The 19874-nt window shown below is 38.8% G+C and overlaps 2 protein-coding genes across 3 annotated transcripts in view; one reads left to right on the top strand and one right to left on the bottom strand.

The window, feature by feature from the left end:
* Window positions 1-16243, top strand: part of PP2D1 (protein phosphatase 2C like domain containing 1) — a 44488-nt gene extending 28245 nt beyond the window's left edge. The window contains exon 4 of the mRNA XM_010595596.3: window positions 15444-16243. Within this exon, the coding sequence (XP_010593898.2) occupies window positions 15444-16243 (800 nt within the window). The remainder of the gene's footprint in view (window positions 1-15443) is intronic.
* The window catches only part of RAB5A (RAB5A, member RAS oncogene family), a 33608-nt gene continuing 24978 nt past the window's right edge, over window positions 11245-19874 (bottom strand). For both annotated transcript variants that reach the window (XM_064277355.1, XM_003415732.4), the window contains one exon: window positions 11245-17901. In XM_064277355.1, the coding sequence (XP_064133425.1) occupies window positions 17786-17901 (116 nt within the window). In that variant the 3' untranslated portion in view covers window positions 11245-17785. The remainder of the gene's footprint in view (window positions 17902-19874) is intronic.

Genomic DNA, 19874 nt, shown 5'->3' with positions numbered 1-19874 from the left:
CAAACCCCTGCCCTTGCTCAGCTGACCTTTGAAGCATTCAGTTTATCCCAGAAACTTCTTTGCTTTTGGTGCAGTCCAGTTGAGCTGACCTTCCATGTATTGAGTATTGTCCTTCCCTTCACCTAAAGCAGTTCTTATCTACTAATTAATCAGTAAAAAACCCTCTCCCTCCCTCCCTCCCTCCCCCCCTCGTAACCACAAAAGTATGTGTTCTTCTCAGTTTATACTATTTCTCAAGATCTTATAATAGTGGTCTTATACAATATTTGTCCTTTTGCCTCTGACTAATTTCGCTCAGCATAATGCCTTCCAGGTTCCTTCATGTTGTGAAATGTTTCACAGATTCGTCACTATTCTTTATCGATGCGTAGTATTCCATTGTGTGAATATATCACAATTTATTTACCCATTCATCCGTTGATGGACACCTTGGTTGCTTCCAGCTTTTTGCTATTGTAAACAGAGCTGCAATAAACATGGGTGTGCATATATCTGTTTGTGTGAAGGCTCTTATTTCTCTAGGGTATATTCCGAGGAGTGGGATTTCTGGGTTGTATGGTAGTTCTATTTCTAACTGTTTAAGATACCGCCAGATAGATTTCCAAAGTGGTTGTACCATTTTACATTCCCACCAGCAGCGGATAAGATTTCCAATCTCTCCGCAGCCTCTCCAACATTTATTATTTTGTGTTTTTTGGATTAATGCCAGCCTTGTTGGAGTGAGATGGAATCTCGTCGTAGTTTTAATTTGCATTTCTCTAATGGCTAATGATCGAGAGCACTTTCTCATGTATCTGTTAGCTGCCTGAATATCTTCTTTAGTGAAGTGTGTGTTCATATCCTTTGCCCACTTCTTGATTGGGTTGTTTGTCTTTTTGTGGTTGAGTTTTAACAGAATCACATAGATTTTAGAGATCAGGCGCTGGTCGGAGATGTCATAGCTGAAAATTCTTTCCCAGTCTGTAGGTGGACTTTTTATTCTTTTGGTGAAGTCTTTAGATGAGCATAGGTGTCTGATTTTTAGGAGCTCCCAGTTATCGGGTTTCTCTTCGTCATTTTTGGTAATGTTTTGTATTCTGTTTATGCCTTGTATTAGGGCTCCTAGGGTTGTCCCTATTTTTTCTTCCATGATCTTTATCGTTTTAGTCTTCATGTTTAGGTCTTTGATCCACTTGGAGTTAGTTTTTGTGCATGGTGTGAGGTATGGGTCCTGTTTCATTTTTTTGCAAATGGATATCCAGTTATGCCAGCACTTTTTGTTGAAAAGACTATCTTTTCCCCAATTAACTGACACTGGGCCTTTGTCAAATATTAGCTGCTCATATGTGGATGGATTTATATCTGGGTTCTCAGTTCTGTTCCACTGGTCTATGTGCCTGTTGTTGTACCAATACCAGGCTGTTTTGACTACTGTGGCTGTATAATAGGTTCTGAAATCAGGTAGAGCGAGGCCTCCCACTTTCTTCTTCTTTTTCAGTAATGCTTTGCTTATCCGAGGCTTCTTTCCCTTCCATATGAAGTTGGTGATTTGTTTCTCTATCACATTAAAAAATGACATTGGAATTTGGATCGCAAGTGCATTGTATGTATAGATGGCTTTTGGTAGAATAGACATTTTTACTATGTTAAGTCTTCCTATCCATGAGCAAGGTATGTTTTTCCACTTAAGTTATGTCCTTTTTAATTTCTTGTAGTAGTACTTTGTAGTTTTCTTTGTATAGGTCTTTTACATCTTTGGTAAGATCTATTCCTAAGTATTTTATCTTCTTGGGGGTAAAGAGATTTTAATAAGAAAGAATGTTATATATTTTTCCACGTAGTTACCATTCCTGGTGGTCTTTATTCCTTAGATCTACATTTGTCTCTTATCATTTTCTTCTGCCTGAAAAAGTACGTAACTGTTCTTGCAGTGCACAGCTGTTGTTGACAGATTCTTAAGACTTTATTTACGCCTTTGTTTTTGAAAGATAGTTTTATTTGGCATAGAATTCTAGGTTGACAGATTTTTTTTTTTTTCCTTTCAGTGCATTAAAAATGTTGCTCCACTGTCTTCCTGAGTGGTTTATAACGAGAAATCTTCTGTCATCCTTATCTTTGTTCCTACGTACGTAATGCACTCCTTCCTGCTTCCACTGCTTTGAAGTTTTTTCTCTTTATCACTAGTTTTAAGCAATTTGATTGTGATTTGCCTCAATTTTTTTCCTCTCATCTCTCTCCTCCCCTGAAGGCACTCCAATTTATTATTTAGGCCACTTAAAATTGTCCCATAACTCCCTAGTGCTCTTTTCATTCTTTTTTCTCTGTATGCTTTTTTAGTTTTTATTTGTGTCCACAATGTCTAATATGCTATTAGTCACATCCACTGTATTTTTAATTCCTGACATTATAGTTTTTATCTGTAGAAATTTGGGTTTTTTTTTCCCCCCATCTTCTAACATTTTGAACAAATGGAATGCAGTTACAATAGCTTTTAATGTTCTTGTCTGCTAACGGGAACATCTGTATCAGTTCTGGGCTGGTTTAAGTAGTTTTACTATTACTTTATCATGGGATATATTTTCCTCCTTATTTTTATGCTTCGTTTTCCTGCTTATATACTAATTTTTTAGCACTGCCATAACAAATTACGAAAAACCTGGTGGCTTAAAACAACAGGAATGTATTCTCTTAGTTCTGGAGGCCAAAAGTCTGAAGTTAAAGTGTTGGTAGGGTCTTGCTCCCTCCAAAGACTCTAGGGGAAAATCATTCCTTGCCTCTTCCAGTTTTTGTGAGTCCAGACATTCCATGACTCATGGCTGCATGACTCCAATCTCTGCCTCCATCTTCACATAGCCTTCTGCTCTTCTCACTGTGTGTTTCTCTTCTATCTCCTTATGAGGATGCTTCTCATTGGATTTAGGGTCCACCTGGTTAAATCAGGAAAATCTTATCTTGATATGTAACTTAATTATATTTGCAGGAATCTTTTTGCCAAATAATGTCACATTCATAGGCTTCAGGGTTAGGACATGGACGTATCTTTTTGGAGGCTATCTAACCCACTATACCTGGTAATATATAAGATTGGATATCAAACACTGTGGATGTCACCTTGTTGGATGCTGATTATTTTTGTATTCCTATAAATCTTGAGCTTTGTTCAGGGATGAACTTACTTGGAAACAGTTTGATCCTCTCAGATATTACTTTTATGATTTGTCACGTAAGTCTGGAGCAGTGCTCAATTTGGGCTAATTGTTCCTCACTATTGAGGCAAGACCTTCTTGAGTATGCTACCCAATGACCCATGAATTACATGTTTTTTTCAGTCTGGCTGGTGGGGAACAGGTACTATTTCTCGTCCTGTCTCAGCACTGGGTAAAGTTTCCTCTAATCTTTTCTTTCCCCGGCATTGGGGAGTTTCCTCCCACACACACGTACCGATATTACTCTGAATACTTGAGAAGGATCTTCTGCAGATCTCTGGGATTCTCTGTACAGTTCTCTTCTCTCTGGTACTCTGTCCTAGAGGGAATGCTAGCTATGTTGATCTCTCCACACTCTCAGCTCTATCTCCTCAATGCAGGTGGAAGTGTAAATCCAGCCAGAAGCAGAAGAAGTTCCTTAGAATATACATTTTTGAGAATGAGATCTGTGTCATCCAGAGAGTACTGCATTTGCTGCTGGTAAATGCCTACCTATTGTCACTACTAACATGAATTAAACTTTCAACTTGAGGTTTTTCAGACTAAATCCATAACCCATTGCCATCAAGTCGATTCTGACTCATAGTGATTCTGTAAGACAGAGTAGAACTGCCCCATAGGGTTTCCAAGGAGCACCTGGTAGATTCGAACTGCCTCCTCTTTGGTTAGCAGCCATAGCTCTTAACCACTATGCCACCAGGGTTTCCATGATCCTTTGAGGCCCTAGTTTTGTTGGGAAGAGCCATTAGTCTTCGCCACTTTGGACAGACCCTGGGTTTTGTCTTTTTCACAACTGTGTGAAAATTCAAAGCTCATTTGTTCAGTTCAAAAAATGCTCCTAGGTAAAAGCTGACTTTCAGGGTTGGCATACTTTGGGATTCAGCCATTATTTTTTTAACCTGAAAATTCTTTACTTTCTTGTTAGCTCATCAATGCACATGACTTAAAAATATTATCAAAGGTATTTTCTTGTTCTCAGTGGGAGTGTCAATCCAGGACCTAGACTGCCCCATTAGTGATCTTGACTTGTTAATATTTAAGTGTTTTAGGGTACAGTGTTCATTATTTGTGGATTCCATATTTGCAAATTTCCCTACTTACTAAAATTTATTTGTAACTGTAGAATTAGCACTTGTGGCACTTCTGTGGTTATTTGCAGACATCCATGCACAAAGTGGTGGAAAATTTGAGTTGCCCGAGATGTGCATGTTCCCAGTCAAACAAAGCAGTGCTCTTTTTTGTTTCAGCTCTCTAACGTAAACAAATATTTACTTTGTGGTGTATTTAGTCCTCTATTTTTTGCATTTTTGTTGATTTTGCTGTTCAAAATGACCCCCATACTGCAGAAGCACTATATATATATATATACATATATATACGCACACACACATACATATAATAGTGTTCCTAAGTGCAAAGAGACTGATGTGCCTTTTAGAAAAAAAAAAAAAGTGTCAGATAAACTTCATTCAGGCATAAGTTATAGTGCTGTTAGCCATCAGTTCAATGTTAATGAATCAGCAAAATATATTAAATAAGTTGTCTTTAAACATAAACACATGTAACAATGTTAGATATTGATTGGCTGACAAAAATTTGTGACCAGAGGCTAGCAGGAACCTAACCGTGTAGTTCCTTAGAAAAAATGGTTTAGTATTTGCTAATTCAGTGTTTGTGGCATCCTTAAGGAAGATAACAATCATGAATAATGAGAATTTACTGTATATGCTAGCCCAATAATCTTTGTCTATGTTGTATGTGTCTGTTCTTCATAATTCCTTTTAATGAGTTCCCCTATAAACTACTTCTGTCTCCCAGTTCCCTAGTTTTCTTTCTGTCTCATGAGCTCACACTGGATCCAGACTTTTTATTAGCAGCTCCTTAGTTGGTGCCCAGCTCTTTGCACGTGTCATTATAATACTTGGTCTTCTTGAGCTGCCCTTTGAAATCTTCGGTTCAGTTCTTTTACTTCATCAATTCTTCCTTTTGCTTTAGCTGCTTGACGTTCGAGAACAAGTTTCAGAGTCTCCTCCAACATCCATCTTGGTCTTTTCTTTCTTTCCTGTCTTTTCAATGACGTCTTGCTTTCTTCATGTATGTTGTCCTTGATGTCATACCACAACTCGTCCGGTCTTTGGTCTCTAGTGTTCAGTGCGTCAAATCTGTTCTTCAGATGGTTTCTAAATTCAGGTGAGATATACTCAAGGTCATTTTTTGGCTCTCGTGGACTTGCTCTGATTTTCTTCAGCTTCAGCCTGAACTTGCATATGAGCAACTGATGGTCTGTTCCACAGTCGGCCCCTGGCCTTGTTCTGACTGATGATATTGAGCTTTTCCATCGTCTCTTTCCACAGATATAGGCAATTTGATTTCTGTGTGCTCCATCTGGCAAGGTCCATGTGTCTGGTCACCGTTTATGTTGGTGGAAGAAGGTATTTGCAATGAAGAAGTCGTTGGTCTTCCAAAATTCTATCATTCAATCTCCAGCATTGTTTCTATCACCAAGGCCATATTTTCCAACTACGAATCCTTCTTCTTTGTTCCCAACTTTCACATTAAAATTACCAGTAATTATCAATGCATCCTGATTGCATGTTTGATCTTTCAGACTGCAGCAGCTGATAAAAATCTTCTATTTCTTCATCTTTGGCCCTAGTGGTCGGTGTTTCTCAAGCTGAAAGAACTGAAGAAAAAATTCAAGCCTCGAGTTGCAATAGTGAAGGATTCCATGGGGAAAATATTAAATGACACAGGAAGCATCAAAAGAAGATGGAGGGAATACACAGAGTCATTATACCAAAAAGAATTAGTCGATGTTCAACCATTTCAAGAAGTGGCATATGATCAGGAACCGATGGTACTGAAGGAAGAAGTCCAAGGTGCTCTGAAGGCATTGGCGAAAAACAAGGCTTCAGGAATTGATGGAATATCAATTGAGATGTTTCAACAAACAGATGTGGTGCTGGAGGTGGTGTAATATGTCTGTTGAAATTTTGCTTTAGAGATTAATTCTTCAGAGGATAACTCCTCACAGATTAAGTTTATGAATTAATATCCTTTAATTTTTTTTTTTTTTTTTATGAAACAGTGTTTTGAGTCATGCTGGGGAAAGAGAAGAGGTGAAATTCTCTTGCCACCTCTTCCAGACTCCTTATAAAGCTCTAGGCAGTATTGAAAGAGACATCCTGCACAAACGAGCTTTACCACTGATGGTCAGGGCATGGGGAGACCAAATGGAAAAAGAAAGCTCAGCAGCCTTAGATTCCAAACCAAAAAAACCAAATCCATTGCCGTCTAGTCGATTCCAACTCATAGCGACCCTATAGGACAGAGTAGAACTGCCCCATAGAATTTCGAAGGAGCACCTGGTGGGTTCGAATTGCTGACCTTTTGGTTAGCAGCTGTAACACTTAACCACTACGCCACCAGGGTTTCCAGCCTTAGATTAAAGAGCAAATATTTTAGAGGCAGCGCACTCAGTTATGTGGGAGACAGACCCATGGCACTTTCTATTCCAGTAAGATGCCTCCACAAGGTAAAAAGCGCACCAGCGTACAGCTACAGACTGAAAGTCTCCCCAGGGTAGAGAAGTTCAAAACTCAATTCTTTTTTAAATGGTTGATGTCTTGACTTAACTAGGACACACCATTACTACAAGTGAGGGTCTCCAACCTGTATGGGTCAAATAAGGGTCATTACAGGCTGAAACAGTGCTGGCCAATAGAACTTCCTGTGGTGATGAACATGCTCTACATCTGTGCTCTCCAATAAGGCAGCACTGAGCACATGTGGCTACTAAGCACTTGAAATGTGGGTAGTTCAGCTGAATAACAGAATGTTTTAATTGTAATTAGTTTAAGTATAAATAGCCACATGTGGCTTGTGGCTATTGTACTGGACAACATAGTTAAAGGCTTAGACCATGGACTGGGAAAAGGATCCCAGAGTATATCACAAGACAATCTTACTTATCTTCTGACTACCTGATAAAATACTTTCTTAACCCTTGCCCCTCCATACACACAAAGACACAATTCATAATATTTCACCATATCACGCATCACTAGAGAAGTACTTCTCAAATTTTAGCACACATTAGAATCACTGGGGGGCGGGGGGCTTGTTAAAACACAGATTATTGAGCTCCAACCCCAAGTTTCTGATTCAGCAGGTATGGGTTGAGCCCCAATTATTTACATCTTTAACAAGTTCCTAGGTAATACTGATGCTGCTAGGACCATACTCTGAGTAGCACTAGAATAAAAACTTCAACTATTCAGACACCAACTGTCATGGATTGAATTGTGTCCCCCCAAAATGTCTGTCAACTTGGCTAGGCCATGATTCCCAGTATTGTATGACTGTCCACCCCTTCGTCATTTGATGTAATTTCCTATGTGTTGTAAATCCTACCTCTATGATGTTAACGAGGTGGGATTAGGGGCAGTTACATTAATGAGGGAGGACTCAATCTACAAAATTAGTTTGTATTTTAAATCAATCTCTTTCAAGATATAAAAGAGAGAAGTCAGTACAGAGACATGGGGACCTCCTACCACCAAGAACGCAGAACCAGGAGGGGAGCACTTCCTTTGGACCAAGGCCCCTGCACTGAGAAGCTCCTAGGATTGGAATACTGATGACAAGGACCTTCCCTCAGACCTGACACAGAGAAAAAGCCTCCCCTCGGGCTAGCATCATGAATTTGGACTTCTAGCCTCCAAAACTGTGAGAGAACAAATTTCTGTTTGTTAAAGCCATGTACTGGTGGCATTTCTGTTACAGCAATACTACATGACTAAGACACCAACCTATCTACCAAAACAGCTTCTCTCACAGTCCCCTTTCTGCTACATGGAAGTGCCCCTTTCTTCTAGTAAAAACTTGACGCCTAGTACTAAAAATGCAGGGCAGACAGAATATAAATAAACAAGGCTACACATATCTGTCAGTTTGTCGTACTGTAGGGGCTCTCGTGTTGCTGTGATGCTGGAAGCTGTGCCACCGGTATTCAGACATCAGCAGGGTCACCCATGGAGGACAGGTTTCAGCTGAGCTTCCAGACTAAGACAGACTCGGAAGAAAGACCCAGCAGTCTACTTCTGGAAAGCATTAGCCAGTGAAAACCTTATGAATAGCAGCAAAACATTGTCTGGTATAGTGCTGGAAGATGAGCCCTCCAGGTTGGAAGGCACTCAGAAAAATGACTGGGGAAGAGCTGCCTCCTCAAAGTAGAGTCAACCTTAATGACATGGATGGAGTAAAGCTTTTGGGACCTTCATTTGCTGATGTTGCATGACTCAAAATGAGAAGAAACAGCTGCAAACATCCATTAATAATCAGAACCTGGAATGTATGAAGTATGAATCTAGGAAAATTGGAAATCATCAAAAATGAAATGGAATGCATAAACATCAATGTCCTAGGCATTAGTGAGCTGAAACGGACTGGTATTGGCCATTTTGAATCAGACAATCATATAGTCTACTATGTTGGGAATGACACATTGAACACTAGTGACCGAAGACCAGACGAGTTGTGGAATGACATCAAGGACATCATACTTGAAGAAAGCAAGATGTTACTGAAAAGACAGGAAGGAAAGAAAAGACCAAGATGGATGTTGGAGGAGACTCTGAAACTTGCTCTTGAGCCTCGAGCAGCTAAAGCAAAAAGAAGAATTTGAGGAAGTAAAAAACTGAACAGAAGATTTTCAAAGGGCGGCTTGAGAAGACAAAGCAAAGTATTATAATGACATGTGCACAGAGCTGGGGATGGAAAACCAAAAGGGAAGAACATGCTCAGTGTTTCTCAAGCTGAAAGAACTGAAGAAAATTTTCAAGCCTCGAGTTGCAATAGTGAAGGATTCCATGGGGAAAATATTAAATGACACAGGAAGCATCAAAAGAGAGATGGAAGGAATACACAGAGTCATTTACCAAAAAGAATTCGTCGACGTTCAACCATTTCAAGAGGTGGCATATGATCAGGAACCGGTGGTACTGAAGGAAGAAGTCCAAGGTGCTCTGAAGGCATTGGTGAAACAAAGCTCCAGGAATTGACGGAATATCAATTGAGATGTTTCAACAAACAGATGCAGCGCTGGAGGTGCTCACTCGTCTATGCCAAGAAATATGGAAGGCAGCTTCCTGGCCAACTGACTGAAAGAGATCCATATTTATGCCTATTCCCAAGAAAGGTGATCCAACCAAATGTGGAAATTATAGGGCAATATCATTAATATCGCATGCAAGCAAACTTTTGCTGAAGATCATTCAAAAATGGCTGCAGCAGTATATCGATAGGGAACTGCCAGGAATTCAGGCCGGTTTCAGAAGAGGATGTGGAACCAGGGATACCATTGCTGATGTCAGATGGATCCTGGCTGGAAGCAGAGAATACCAGAAGGATGTTTACCTGTGTTTTATTGGCTATGTAAAGGCATTTGACTGTGTGGATCATAACAAACTATGGATAACACTGCTAAGAATGGGAATTCCAGAACATTGTGTTCATGAGGAACCTTTACATAGATCAAGAAGTGGTTGTTCGGACAGAACAAGGGGATACTGGTTGGTTTAAAGTCAGGAAAGGTATGCATCAGGATTGTATTCTTTCACCATACCTATTTAATCTGGATGCTGAGGAAATAATCCAAGAAGCTGGACTATATGAAGAAGAACGGGGTATCAGGATAGAAAGACTCATTAACAACCTGCGTTATGCAGATGACACAACCTTGCTTGCTGAAAGTGAAGAGGACTTGAAGCACTTACTAATGAAGATCAAAGACCACAGCCTTTAGTATGGATTGCATCTCAACATAAGGAAACCAAAAATCCTCACAACCGGACCAATGAGCAACACCATGATAAACGGAGAAAAGATTGAAGTTGTCAAGCATTTCATTTTACTCGGATCCACAATCAACAGCCATGGAAGCAGCAGTCAAGAAATCAAAGGATGCATTGCATTGGGTAAATCTGCTGCAAAGGACCTCTTGAAAGTGTTGAAGAGCAAAGATGTCACCTTGAAGACTAAGGTGTGCCTGACCCCAGCCATGGTATTTTCAATTGCATCATATGCATGTGAAGGCTGGACAATCAATAAGGAAGACCAAAGAACTGATGCCTTTGAATTGTGGTGTTGGCAAAGAATAATGAATGTATCATGGACTGTCAGAAGAAGTACAGCCAGAATGCTCCTTAGAAGCAAGGATGGCGAGACTGTGTCTCACATATTTTGGACATATTATCAGGAGGGATCAGTCTCTGGAGGACATCATGCTTGGCCAAGTACAGGGCCAGCGGAAAAGAGGAAATCCCTCAACGAGGTGGATTGACACAGTGGCTGCAACAATGGGCTCAAGCATAACAACAATTGTGAGGGTGGCGCAGGACTGGGCAGTGTCGCTATGAGTCGGAACCAACTCATAGGGTCGCTATGAGTCGGAACCGACTCGAAGGCACCTAACAATCACCATTTGTGCCCACCTCAAGACCCTTTCCTTTTCTTCTGAGTTTTATGTAAGGTTACATATAACCAAACCCAAAACAAACAAACAAGCCCATTACCATCAAGTCTATTCCAACTCATAGCAAGCCTATAGGGCAGAGTAGAACTACCCCATAGGGTTTCAAAGGAGCAGCAGGTGGATTCGAACCGCCAGCCTTTTGGCTAGCAGCCATAGGTCTTATCCAGTTTGCCACAGGGCTCACATATAATCAGCAAGTCAGAACAAGTCCTTTTGACTCCAAATCTCAGTACTTCAACTAAACATCAGCTGCCTGCTGTTTTTAGGGTGTATTTTCATTTCTACATGGCCTTTTCTTTCTTCAATCATGACTGATGCTGCATCTGAAGACCTCATTTAATTTTCTTGATTATCCTGTCTAGGTATGATTGTTTCTAGAGATGTATCTGTTTATTCGTATTGGTTGAGTAAGTTGTTTTTAAAATTATTTCCAGCCTTATTCTTTTCCCCCTAAATCATAATTTAACTCCAGAATCTCCTTTATTTCATGCTGAAAAGAAACCATATTCTTAAATAATACTGATCTTTTACGTATACACACACTCCTTTTTTTTTTTTTTTTGATGGTAGTTGTGGACTCACATACAAACCCGATTCTGAGGACACATTCAACTAATATTGCACAAATATTTGAGACCCACGTGCAAAGTATTGTTAGGCTCCAGGAGTACAATGGTGAATATTTCCATTATCATGCATCTTGCAAAACAAATCTTTCAAAAATCCAAAGAAAACCAGTCCATCCAGAAAACTCTTTTAAGCGCACCCTCAGTGGGAAGACATACATCTGGTGCTCATGGCATGTAATTAAATTCTGCTTATTTTTCAAGAATTATAGAGTCCTAAAGAAAACCTGGATATACTTTGTTTCTCTAACATCATCTACATGCTTAGGCACTTCTGTTGTGCTCCCAGTTTAAGCATACTCGAGCCCTGGTGGCACAGTGGTTCAGCAACTGGCTGCTAACCAAAAAGTAGGCGGTTAGAACCCACCAGCCACTCCACAGGAGAAAGATGTGGTGGTCTGCTTCTGTAAAGGTTACAGCCTTGGAAACCCTAGGGGACAGTTCTATTCTGTCCTATATATAGGGTCACTATGCGTCGGAATTCACTCGATGGCAATGGGTTTGGTTTGGTCAACCATGTTTGAATTTCCAGATTGTTTATCCTCCTTTTCCTTTCCTCAGTAGTTATTTCTTCCTAACTTTGTAAGCCTGTAAGTCTACTTCATAAAGATTTTCTTACAACTCTTTATAATGAGTAAAAAATTAAACATTTCTCATCTCCCTTCAATTTCTTCTGGATAGCCTCTCTTCCCATTTTTCTCTTCATGGAACACAAAGGAAGGAAACCTTTATCAAGTGTCTACCTATGACAAACTTACCTTCTTGAATCCTCACAAGAACCTTGATAAGTAAGAATAACATTGCAGGTGAAGAAATAAAGTGACTTAATGGAAGTCACAAAGACACTAAGTTTGGACTGAAGTCTGCATGTGTGGTGCTTCCGTTTTTCCACATATTCTCGCTGTTTCTTCTAACACAAGTTGTCTTTCTTACCCTAGGGCACTCTTGCGCATCCTTGGTATCATTTTTTTTTTCTTACCATTGCATGAATTTCTCCTCTTTTCTCCAGATCGTTCATAAGTCTCACTTAGACCTTTTCCATTCTCTTCAACAGTAAGCGACCTTCCTGGTTATATTTAAGAAAAATCTTATTTTTCTTTTCACAAAAGTTGGCAATAACTTTAATTGCAGGAGGCAGTTACATTGTTACCCTCTGCATAAGAAACACTGCCTGACTATTCATGCCATTATAAAAAGGCTCCAGCAGCACCTGAGAGCAGCTCTTTTTCATCCCTGTGTATGATCACCATCCCTAACCATGCCGATCTCCCAGTAACCCTATTCCTATTTTATCTGCTAACACTTTCTGAGGAGTACAATCTCACCGATTAAGCGAAGCTCGTAACTTCTAGGAATCTGAATTTTCATTTATGCTCAAATTCATTCGTATTTTTGAGTAAAGGTCTTCATCACAGAATTTACTGCTTGGTTAGCTGTTCTCATTTTGCCCAAGCAGAGGTGAAAGGAACCTTTCTTTAATGCTATTCAGTTCTTCCTCTTAAAACTGTAAAAGATTTCCTCCTTTCTCTTCCTTCAGTCCTCCAAACTACGCGGACTTTACAGTGATTTTTTTAATCTTCCTCCATCATTTCCCATCTCCCTTGGTGCCTACAATCATGCTACTGTAGCTTCCAGCTTAATGGAGTCATTTACCTTCGGCAACCCTGTATGCAATAATCCCGTTTTCAGCAACCCCAACATTAGGAAGTATAACTATTGACTCTACACATTTTTTTTTTTTTTTCCCCATGACTGCTACTATTAGGAGTGCTCTTTCAGGGCCTCAATCTTCTTTATCCTCTACTTCCAGGGCTATATGCATAAATAGTTGAGAAAGTGTAGCTACTCCTCCACTTTCTCTTTACCCCATGCACCATTCATTCACAAACGTAAAGACTTCAGCCATCTGGGCAGCCATCTCTGTTTTTTAAAAAAGGTAAAATCAATGATATGAAATAACAAAAAAGAAAAAAAAATTAACTTTTACCAGTTCTAAAGTCAGGCAACAAGCCAATGGTAGAGCAAGAACTCAACCAGGACTTAATGTCCCTTCAACTAAGAAATTTTATTGAACCCAAGGGTGCTCACAAGTAGTAAAATGAACCAAAATAGCATTTTCTACTCTCGTAGCGTGTTAAGGCTCCATTTACTAAGTTCTTTGCAGAGACAACTAAATCAAAATACCAGTTTACCATCCTTCCATTAAAACTTCATAATTGTATGAGATTCTTTTCAAACCACACAGCAGGGAAACAATGCTTTCTTTGCCCTGAATGGGCTTTGGCTTTCCACATGCAAGTATGTTTAGGAAGTCAATGGATTTGATTATTCTCTGAGCCAAATTATGTCCCCTGTGTTTTCAGAGCTATGGTTGTGCTATTCATATGCATATATGCACACAGAAAGAAATTTTCTAAAAGAGGTTTGAATCATATGTCCTTCTAGTAGAACAATTCACAATTTACCTAGTTGGCCTGTTGCACTCCATGCAGCTTGGCTAATACTGTAATAATTTGCAACCCAGCAAAAGTCAAGAATGTTTTACAGCAGAATAGACAAATCAGTACAAAATATTAGCCGAACAAGTCATGTAGTTTCTAGGACTACCGTTTATGTAGTTCTCAGGTTCCCAAAACCTCTCCCCACCCCCCCATATACATCATCAGTGTTTTGTCACAACCCAGTAATCCAGATTTCATAATTCCCATTATGTATATGAGCTAATAGGCACATGTATGGCTGAGCAATGCTTTACCAATTGACGGTTTCTGTACATCCACAGTAGCTGTGTAGACCTCAGCCTTTCTAAGCCTAAATTCCTTTACCTAAAAAATTTAGAGATTTTAATTGAGCCTTTGCAGCAACAAAATTGATTTTTGGTACGGAACCATGTTTGAAGCCAGAATATTCTAAATATCTAAAGTAAGTCTTACACACTGTTCTGTGAATTTTAATTCTCAAAGATATACTATCCAAATGTCACTAACTCCATCTTAGAAAAAGTCAGATAACCTTTTAGAAAAATGATTCTTTACCATGAAAAACTATGGCCTGAGATTGAATACACAATTATATTCCTAAAAACTTGGGGAAAGTACTTCCTAACAAACTGAAGAAATTCTGTGAACCTTTCTCCCAGTAATCCAAAGATAGTTTCAGCAATACAATCACTCCTCAATCTGTTAAAAGCATTATTTAGATTTTCTTAAAAAATTTCATTGGAGCACACACCACAAGTTCATTTGAACCAGATTTTAAGATTTCAGTTTTCAACCAAAGGGTTCAATTTCATGTTGGCTCGTTATTACTCATGTCATACATAAACAATACATATTTTCTTCAATAATTAATTCAAATCAAGGCTGACTGAATTTTTTCTTTTTAATCACACATTACAGGTTTTATGCGTTTCTGGCATAGCTGACATTAACAGCAATATTCTAATGTTTTCATCACTCATGACCTAAACATGTTCAGATTTTAACTTTTACCAGTTCCAAAAGTGTCAAACTCCGTTTTGAAGTACGATTTTGTGTTTTTAATTGCAGAAACATTTCTCCAAACACTTATAAGTATCTACTTATGGAATATATATGTTGGTTATAAAAGTTTAACATACTGGCTATCCAAAACAGATATATTCTGAAGCTGTTTCATAAAAGAAAGTGATTTCAATTTTTGTAATTTAATTAATACTAAAAGCAGTACTTTAAACACTAAAAACGCATTGCCATCAAGTCAATTCCGACTCACAGCGACCCTAGAGAACAGAGTAGAACTGCCCCGTAGAGTTTCCAAGGAGCGCCTGGTGGATTCAAACTGCCGACCTCTTGGTTAGCAGTCGTAGCACTTGACCACTACGCCACCAGGGTTTCCAACTAGGTGCTTAAAAATAAGGGAGAAACTTGCCTCTCAGTTTGAAATCTGAATTACTGTAAATCATCCTAACATCAATCACATATTTAAAAAATACCTTTAAATGACGAGTTTTCTGATTATACATTGAAAAACAGAATTAGTAAAATTATTAGTATTCTTTGATACAATTGGCCATTAGATCTTTAGGATCAAATTTTTGTTTTAAACATAATCCTTTAGGTAACGTGCATGCAGTCTTATGCAGAAATGGTAAAGGTTTTTGCCTAACCAAAGAACACACTATCCAAAATGCAATGGAAAGGAGGCGAGTACTTCATAATGGAGCAATAATTAATTCAAATGAACCAAATGGGTTCCTCGAAGTGCAAACAAAAACCACACGAGGACTTGGATTTCATGGAAATCTCAAACTGAAAAAATTCATTATTCCAGCACCTCAAACTATCTCGGTCCCTATAGATGACTTATGTCAATTCCTCGTCCTAGCTACTAATGGACTTTGGGAAGTTCTAGATAAAAATGAAGTCATCGCATTGGCAATGACCATGTTTCACACATATAAAGAAAAATGCTTCATGGCAGAAAACGAATCTTCGTCGTCCAAACTTAGTGAACCAAGTGTTAGGAAACCGGAAAGTAATGATATCCACATATTGTATCAGTGTAAACCTTTATCGAAAGAACATCTGTCAGCTATAAATTCAAAAGAAAACTTATATGATTCAAAATATTCTGATCATTCCATTGGTGACCTTGAAAATTCAGAAACATTCCCACCGAGACCGACTATTCGCCAACATCACGGCAGGAAACCAACTGACGGACAGGTCAGCGCAGACGATGTGCCAACAGATCCAAACGAGAAAGCGAAGGAGCCGTCAGCTAAGAGCTTTTACGAAGGCGCGGCTGCGTACGTTAGCCGGCAACTGGTAAAGGCCGCCTTAACGGCTGGCTCCAGGGACAACATTACAGTTGCGGTGATACTGCTCAGCGGATGTGAGTATCAGTTTCTGATATAAAAGATAATGTGCTGATTACCCAGAAGACAAAGATACAACACCATAACCGTAGCTCTTGAATAAACCAGATATTAGGATCCATCAATATTATATGTCGTTTTTAAGAGCATAAGAAAGAAAATACAAAAGCAGATTTCAGGTTACATAACACTGTTGATACATGCTCATTGTTTCTTGCCAAGAAAGAGAAAAGGTCCAGTATTTGCTGTTTATACCACTTTATTCAAACCTGAGCACCTCAATATAAAACTAAACACTGGGAAACGGTTTTCCTTACTAATTCTGAATTACTGTAAATATACAAGTTCTGCTAGCAGTTTATCACTTAAATAGATTAAATCATCTCTGACACATGGTAGATTTCATACAATGAAAAGAACTAAAAGAATTAGTGCAATATACTGAACCGATCCAAATAACACGAACTTTGGGAAACAAAGCTGGCTGAAAGATCCTTGTTAACATCGCAATACTCAGGTTACGAATTACAGATACATTGTTTATTATGGGTCTAGCAATGTAGGAACAACTGAAGCCCCTTCCTCTGAAAGGGGGAGAGAAATACTTAGCTGTTTTAATAACTGTACATTTTGTACACTTATAAGCAACTCTTAAATATTACAGAAAAGTATTAAACATATATGGAGGCTACAATGCAGTACCCTATTTACAGTACATCTGAAGATCGAATTTAAAGTAATCAAGTTTGAATGTACATAATTGTTAGTGCATTGACTGTGTTATGTCCCAAGGGAACAAGCTCCCTCCCTGCCCCCAAACAACAAAACCACCCTATGCAAATGGCCAGCAGTGATTAAACCGAAATCACAGACACCCGGTCTGTTTCATTTTTATTGAAGAGCTCATGTTTGAAGGGAACACTACCCATCAAATGCGTTTATCAGTTTTCATATTTCTAAAACAAGATGGGTTACATCTGATTTTTGCCACCATTTAAGAAATAACAGGACTGGCTATAATTTAGATACAGCTTGCCACCAGTGTTCATTTTTCCCCTGAAGATGTGGGGCTGTGTTCTTGTGGCTAGTTTATTAAAACGTGGAATGTATACTTTAAATACAGATACCAGGAGAAATTACCATTTGCCCAAATGTTGCAGCTAAACATAAATATCTCAGAGTCTCCTAAAAAGACAATGTTTTTGAAAGCCCCAAATGAGTAAATTCCAGATCTTTCTCATAGACTACTGTACCAGTTCGAAGGAACTGGCTGGTTAACTGTGGGTCCAGACAGTCATTTCTCTACATCCCTGCTGATGAGAAATGATTCCCCTAACCTTCCAACGAAACCAGTGTACACACAGCTCTTACTTCTCCCTTCTACTGCTGAAACATTAGTCAGAGGGACACATGCATGTTATTAAAAATTAAGTTCAAAACACTTAAAATAATTCTGTATTAGAAACTTGACTCTATCATAAGTCTCTTCTTTTTGGAAGTCATACTGGGCTGGTTAAATGCTCCAATTCCACTGTTAACATTTAGGAAGCAGAAGAATATTCCAGCTAGTTCAAACTAGAGTTTAGTTACTACAACACTGACTCCTGGTTGGCTGTGTGGGTTCCGTAAGGTCTACTCCTCTTCCTCTGGTAGAATTGGCTCCTGGATTCTGTGGCTCGTTCTTTGGCAACTTTTTAGCTGACAGATAAAGTACCAAAAGTAAACAGAATTAGAATGTTCGTATTAAAATTACTTCCATCTGTGTATTTAATTAAGACAACTTTTATTTCTAATTAGGTTACCTCAAAGTATCATTTAACGTTATAGTCATCCTTTTACATGTTTACTTGAGTGTCTTTAAATGCCAAAACACTGGATGCTGCCTGTACGGAGTTTGATTTTTGGGTGTGTGTTAACAGGGGGAGGTGGACAGGGACCAGTTGCAGACACATCATCAAATGTGAATTAGTCATTTATGTGGTTAGAGCTAGAATTAATTCTTTATATAGACACACTATAGGGTTGCTATGAGTCGGGATTGACTTGATGGCTATGGGTTTCGTTTTGGTTTGGTTTTATTTCATACTACCAGAAAAGTTGTGCTTTATTTGATAATCATTAATACTTCTATTATTCTAAGAAAATGTAAGTTAATAAACATTTTTTCAGTATCTGTAAACAAGTATCTTTCATTCTGAAAATGAACATCAGTTTAAATCTGTTCACCCAGTTCCTCTATTAACTTTTTTTTTTAATTTTATTTTGTTGTTGAGAATATACACAGCAAAACATACACCAATTCAACAGTTTCTTCATGTACCACTTAGTGACACTGATTACATTGAGTTGTGCAACCATTTTCACCCTCCTTTTCTGAGTTGGCCTGCGCCCACTAACATAAATTCACTGGCCCCTAATTTTCCTATCTAATCTTTCAAGTTGCTGTGGTTAATTTGATCCCATATGGATAGTTCTTAAAAGAGCATTATGCTCTTTTAATGATTGGAAGCTCAAAAAGGTGATGGTTAGTAAATAACGTTTATAAAGAAGCTTAGCTCAGACCAATGTACCCTGGTCTGCCACCAACACTTCTCAGGGCAAGTCAGGACACAAACAAGTACCATCATCCCCGCAGAACTCATCCTCTGCTGTGCAAACTAATTACCACTCACAATTCTGACAGATGACATCTATGTCCTTCCTGGCTTCCCCTGCCTTCCGCCTTTCAAACATCTACCATTTTACTCTCTTAGGACTGATTAAGACCCTTATCTGATTCATCAGTAGCTGTGCCTAATGTTCATGGACTTGATCCTGAAGGGTCCCAATTCTGAATCACATGAGCTTGGCTTGCCAGATTCAGACAAGGTCCTTTAACCAGTAGTTATGGTTTCAGCTCTGCAAAACTCTACAAAGCTACCAGCTGTTCTCTGGAGTATGCCTCTCCTCTGTTCTTTGGAGTATGCCTCTGCTTCATTACATTTACCTGCTAGATGTTGTCTGCTTTGATCCTAAATACGCTCAATGTGTTGGATTTATTTTTTGAGGGTAACGATAATACTGATTATCTCTAAGAGCACTGATAGTCAAGGTAGCTAGCCAACCTGGTCTGTCTCTCAACCTTGGAGATGGGCTATTATGGTTAGACCCTAGCTTTACCATAGCCTCGATTCAGGATACTCATAAGTTGAACGTGCTTTACTTCAAAATCCGAACGCCTACTTGCATTTTGGATCTTTTATTCTTTATTTGTTCTATATATCCCACATCAGCAATAATTACCTTTAGAATTGTGGGTGTGGGACAATGGGTCTGAGAGCTAGAAGCACTGAAGATTAGGAAAAAAGCTTTCACCTTGGGCTACTCCCTTTTCTAGGAAATTGCTCTAGGAATGGTAGTATAAATGGTAATGTAATGATAAATTTCCAGTCAAATGTATTTACAAGCAACCCCAGTAGGCGCTGAATACTGGTACCTGGGACAAAGAGTAGCTTAGCATTATAAACTGCATTATACCAAGTTAGCTTCTGGAGTGAGTACAAAGTGATCATTTCTCCCTTTGGCATACCTCTCCAAGGACATAAACTGTAAAGAGGAGCTTTTAACCATATTGTTTTTATTTTTACTATTGGGATCAACTGAGACAAAAAAAAAAAAAAAATCTCCTGCTA

Source organism: Loxodonta africana, chromosome 27 (genome assembly GCF_030014295.1).
Source record: "Loxodonta africana isolate mLoxAfr1 chromosome 27, mLoxAfr1.hap2, whole genome shotgun sequence".
In the NCBI taxonomy this organism is placed as follows: domain Eukaryota; kingdom Metazoa; phylum Chordata; class Mammalia; order Proboscidea; family Elephantidae; genus Loxodonta; species Loxodonta africana.
The sequence above is the reverse complement of the archived record's forward strand: the minus strand, read 5'-3'. Positions and strand labels throughout refer to the sequence as shown.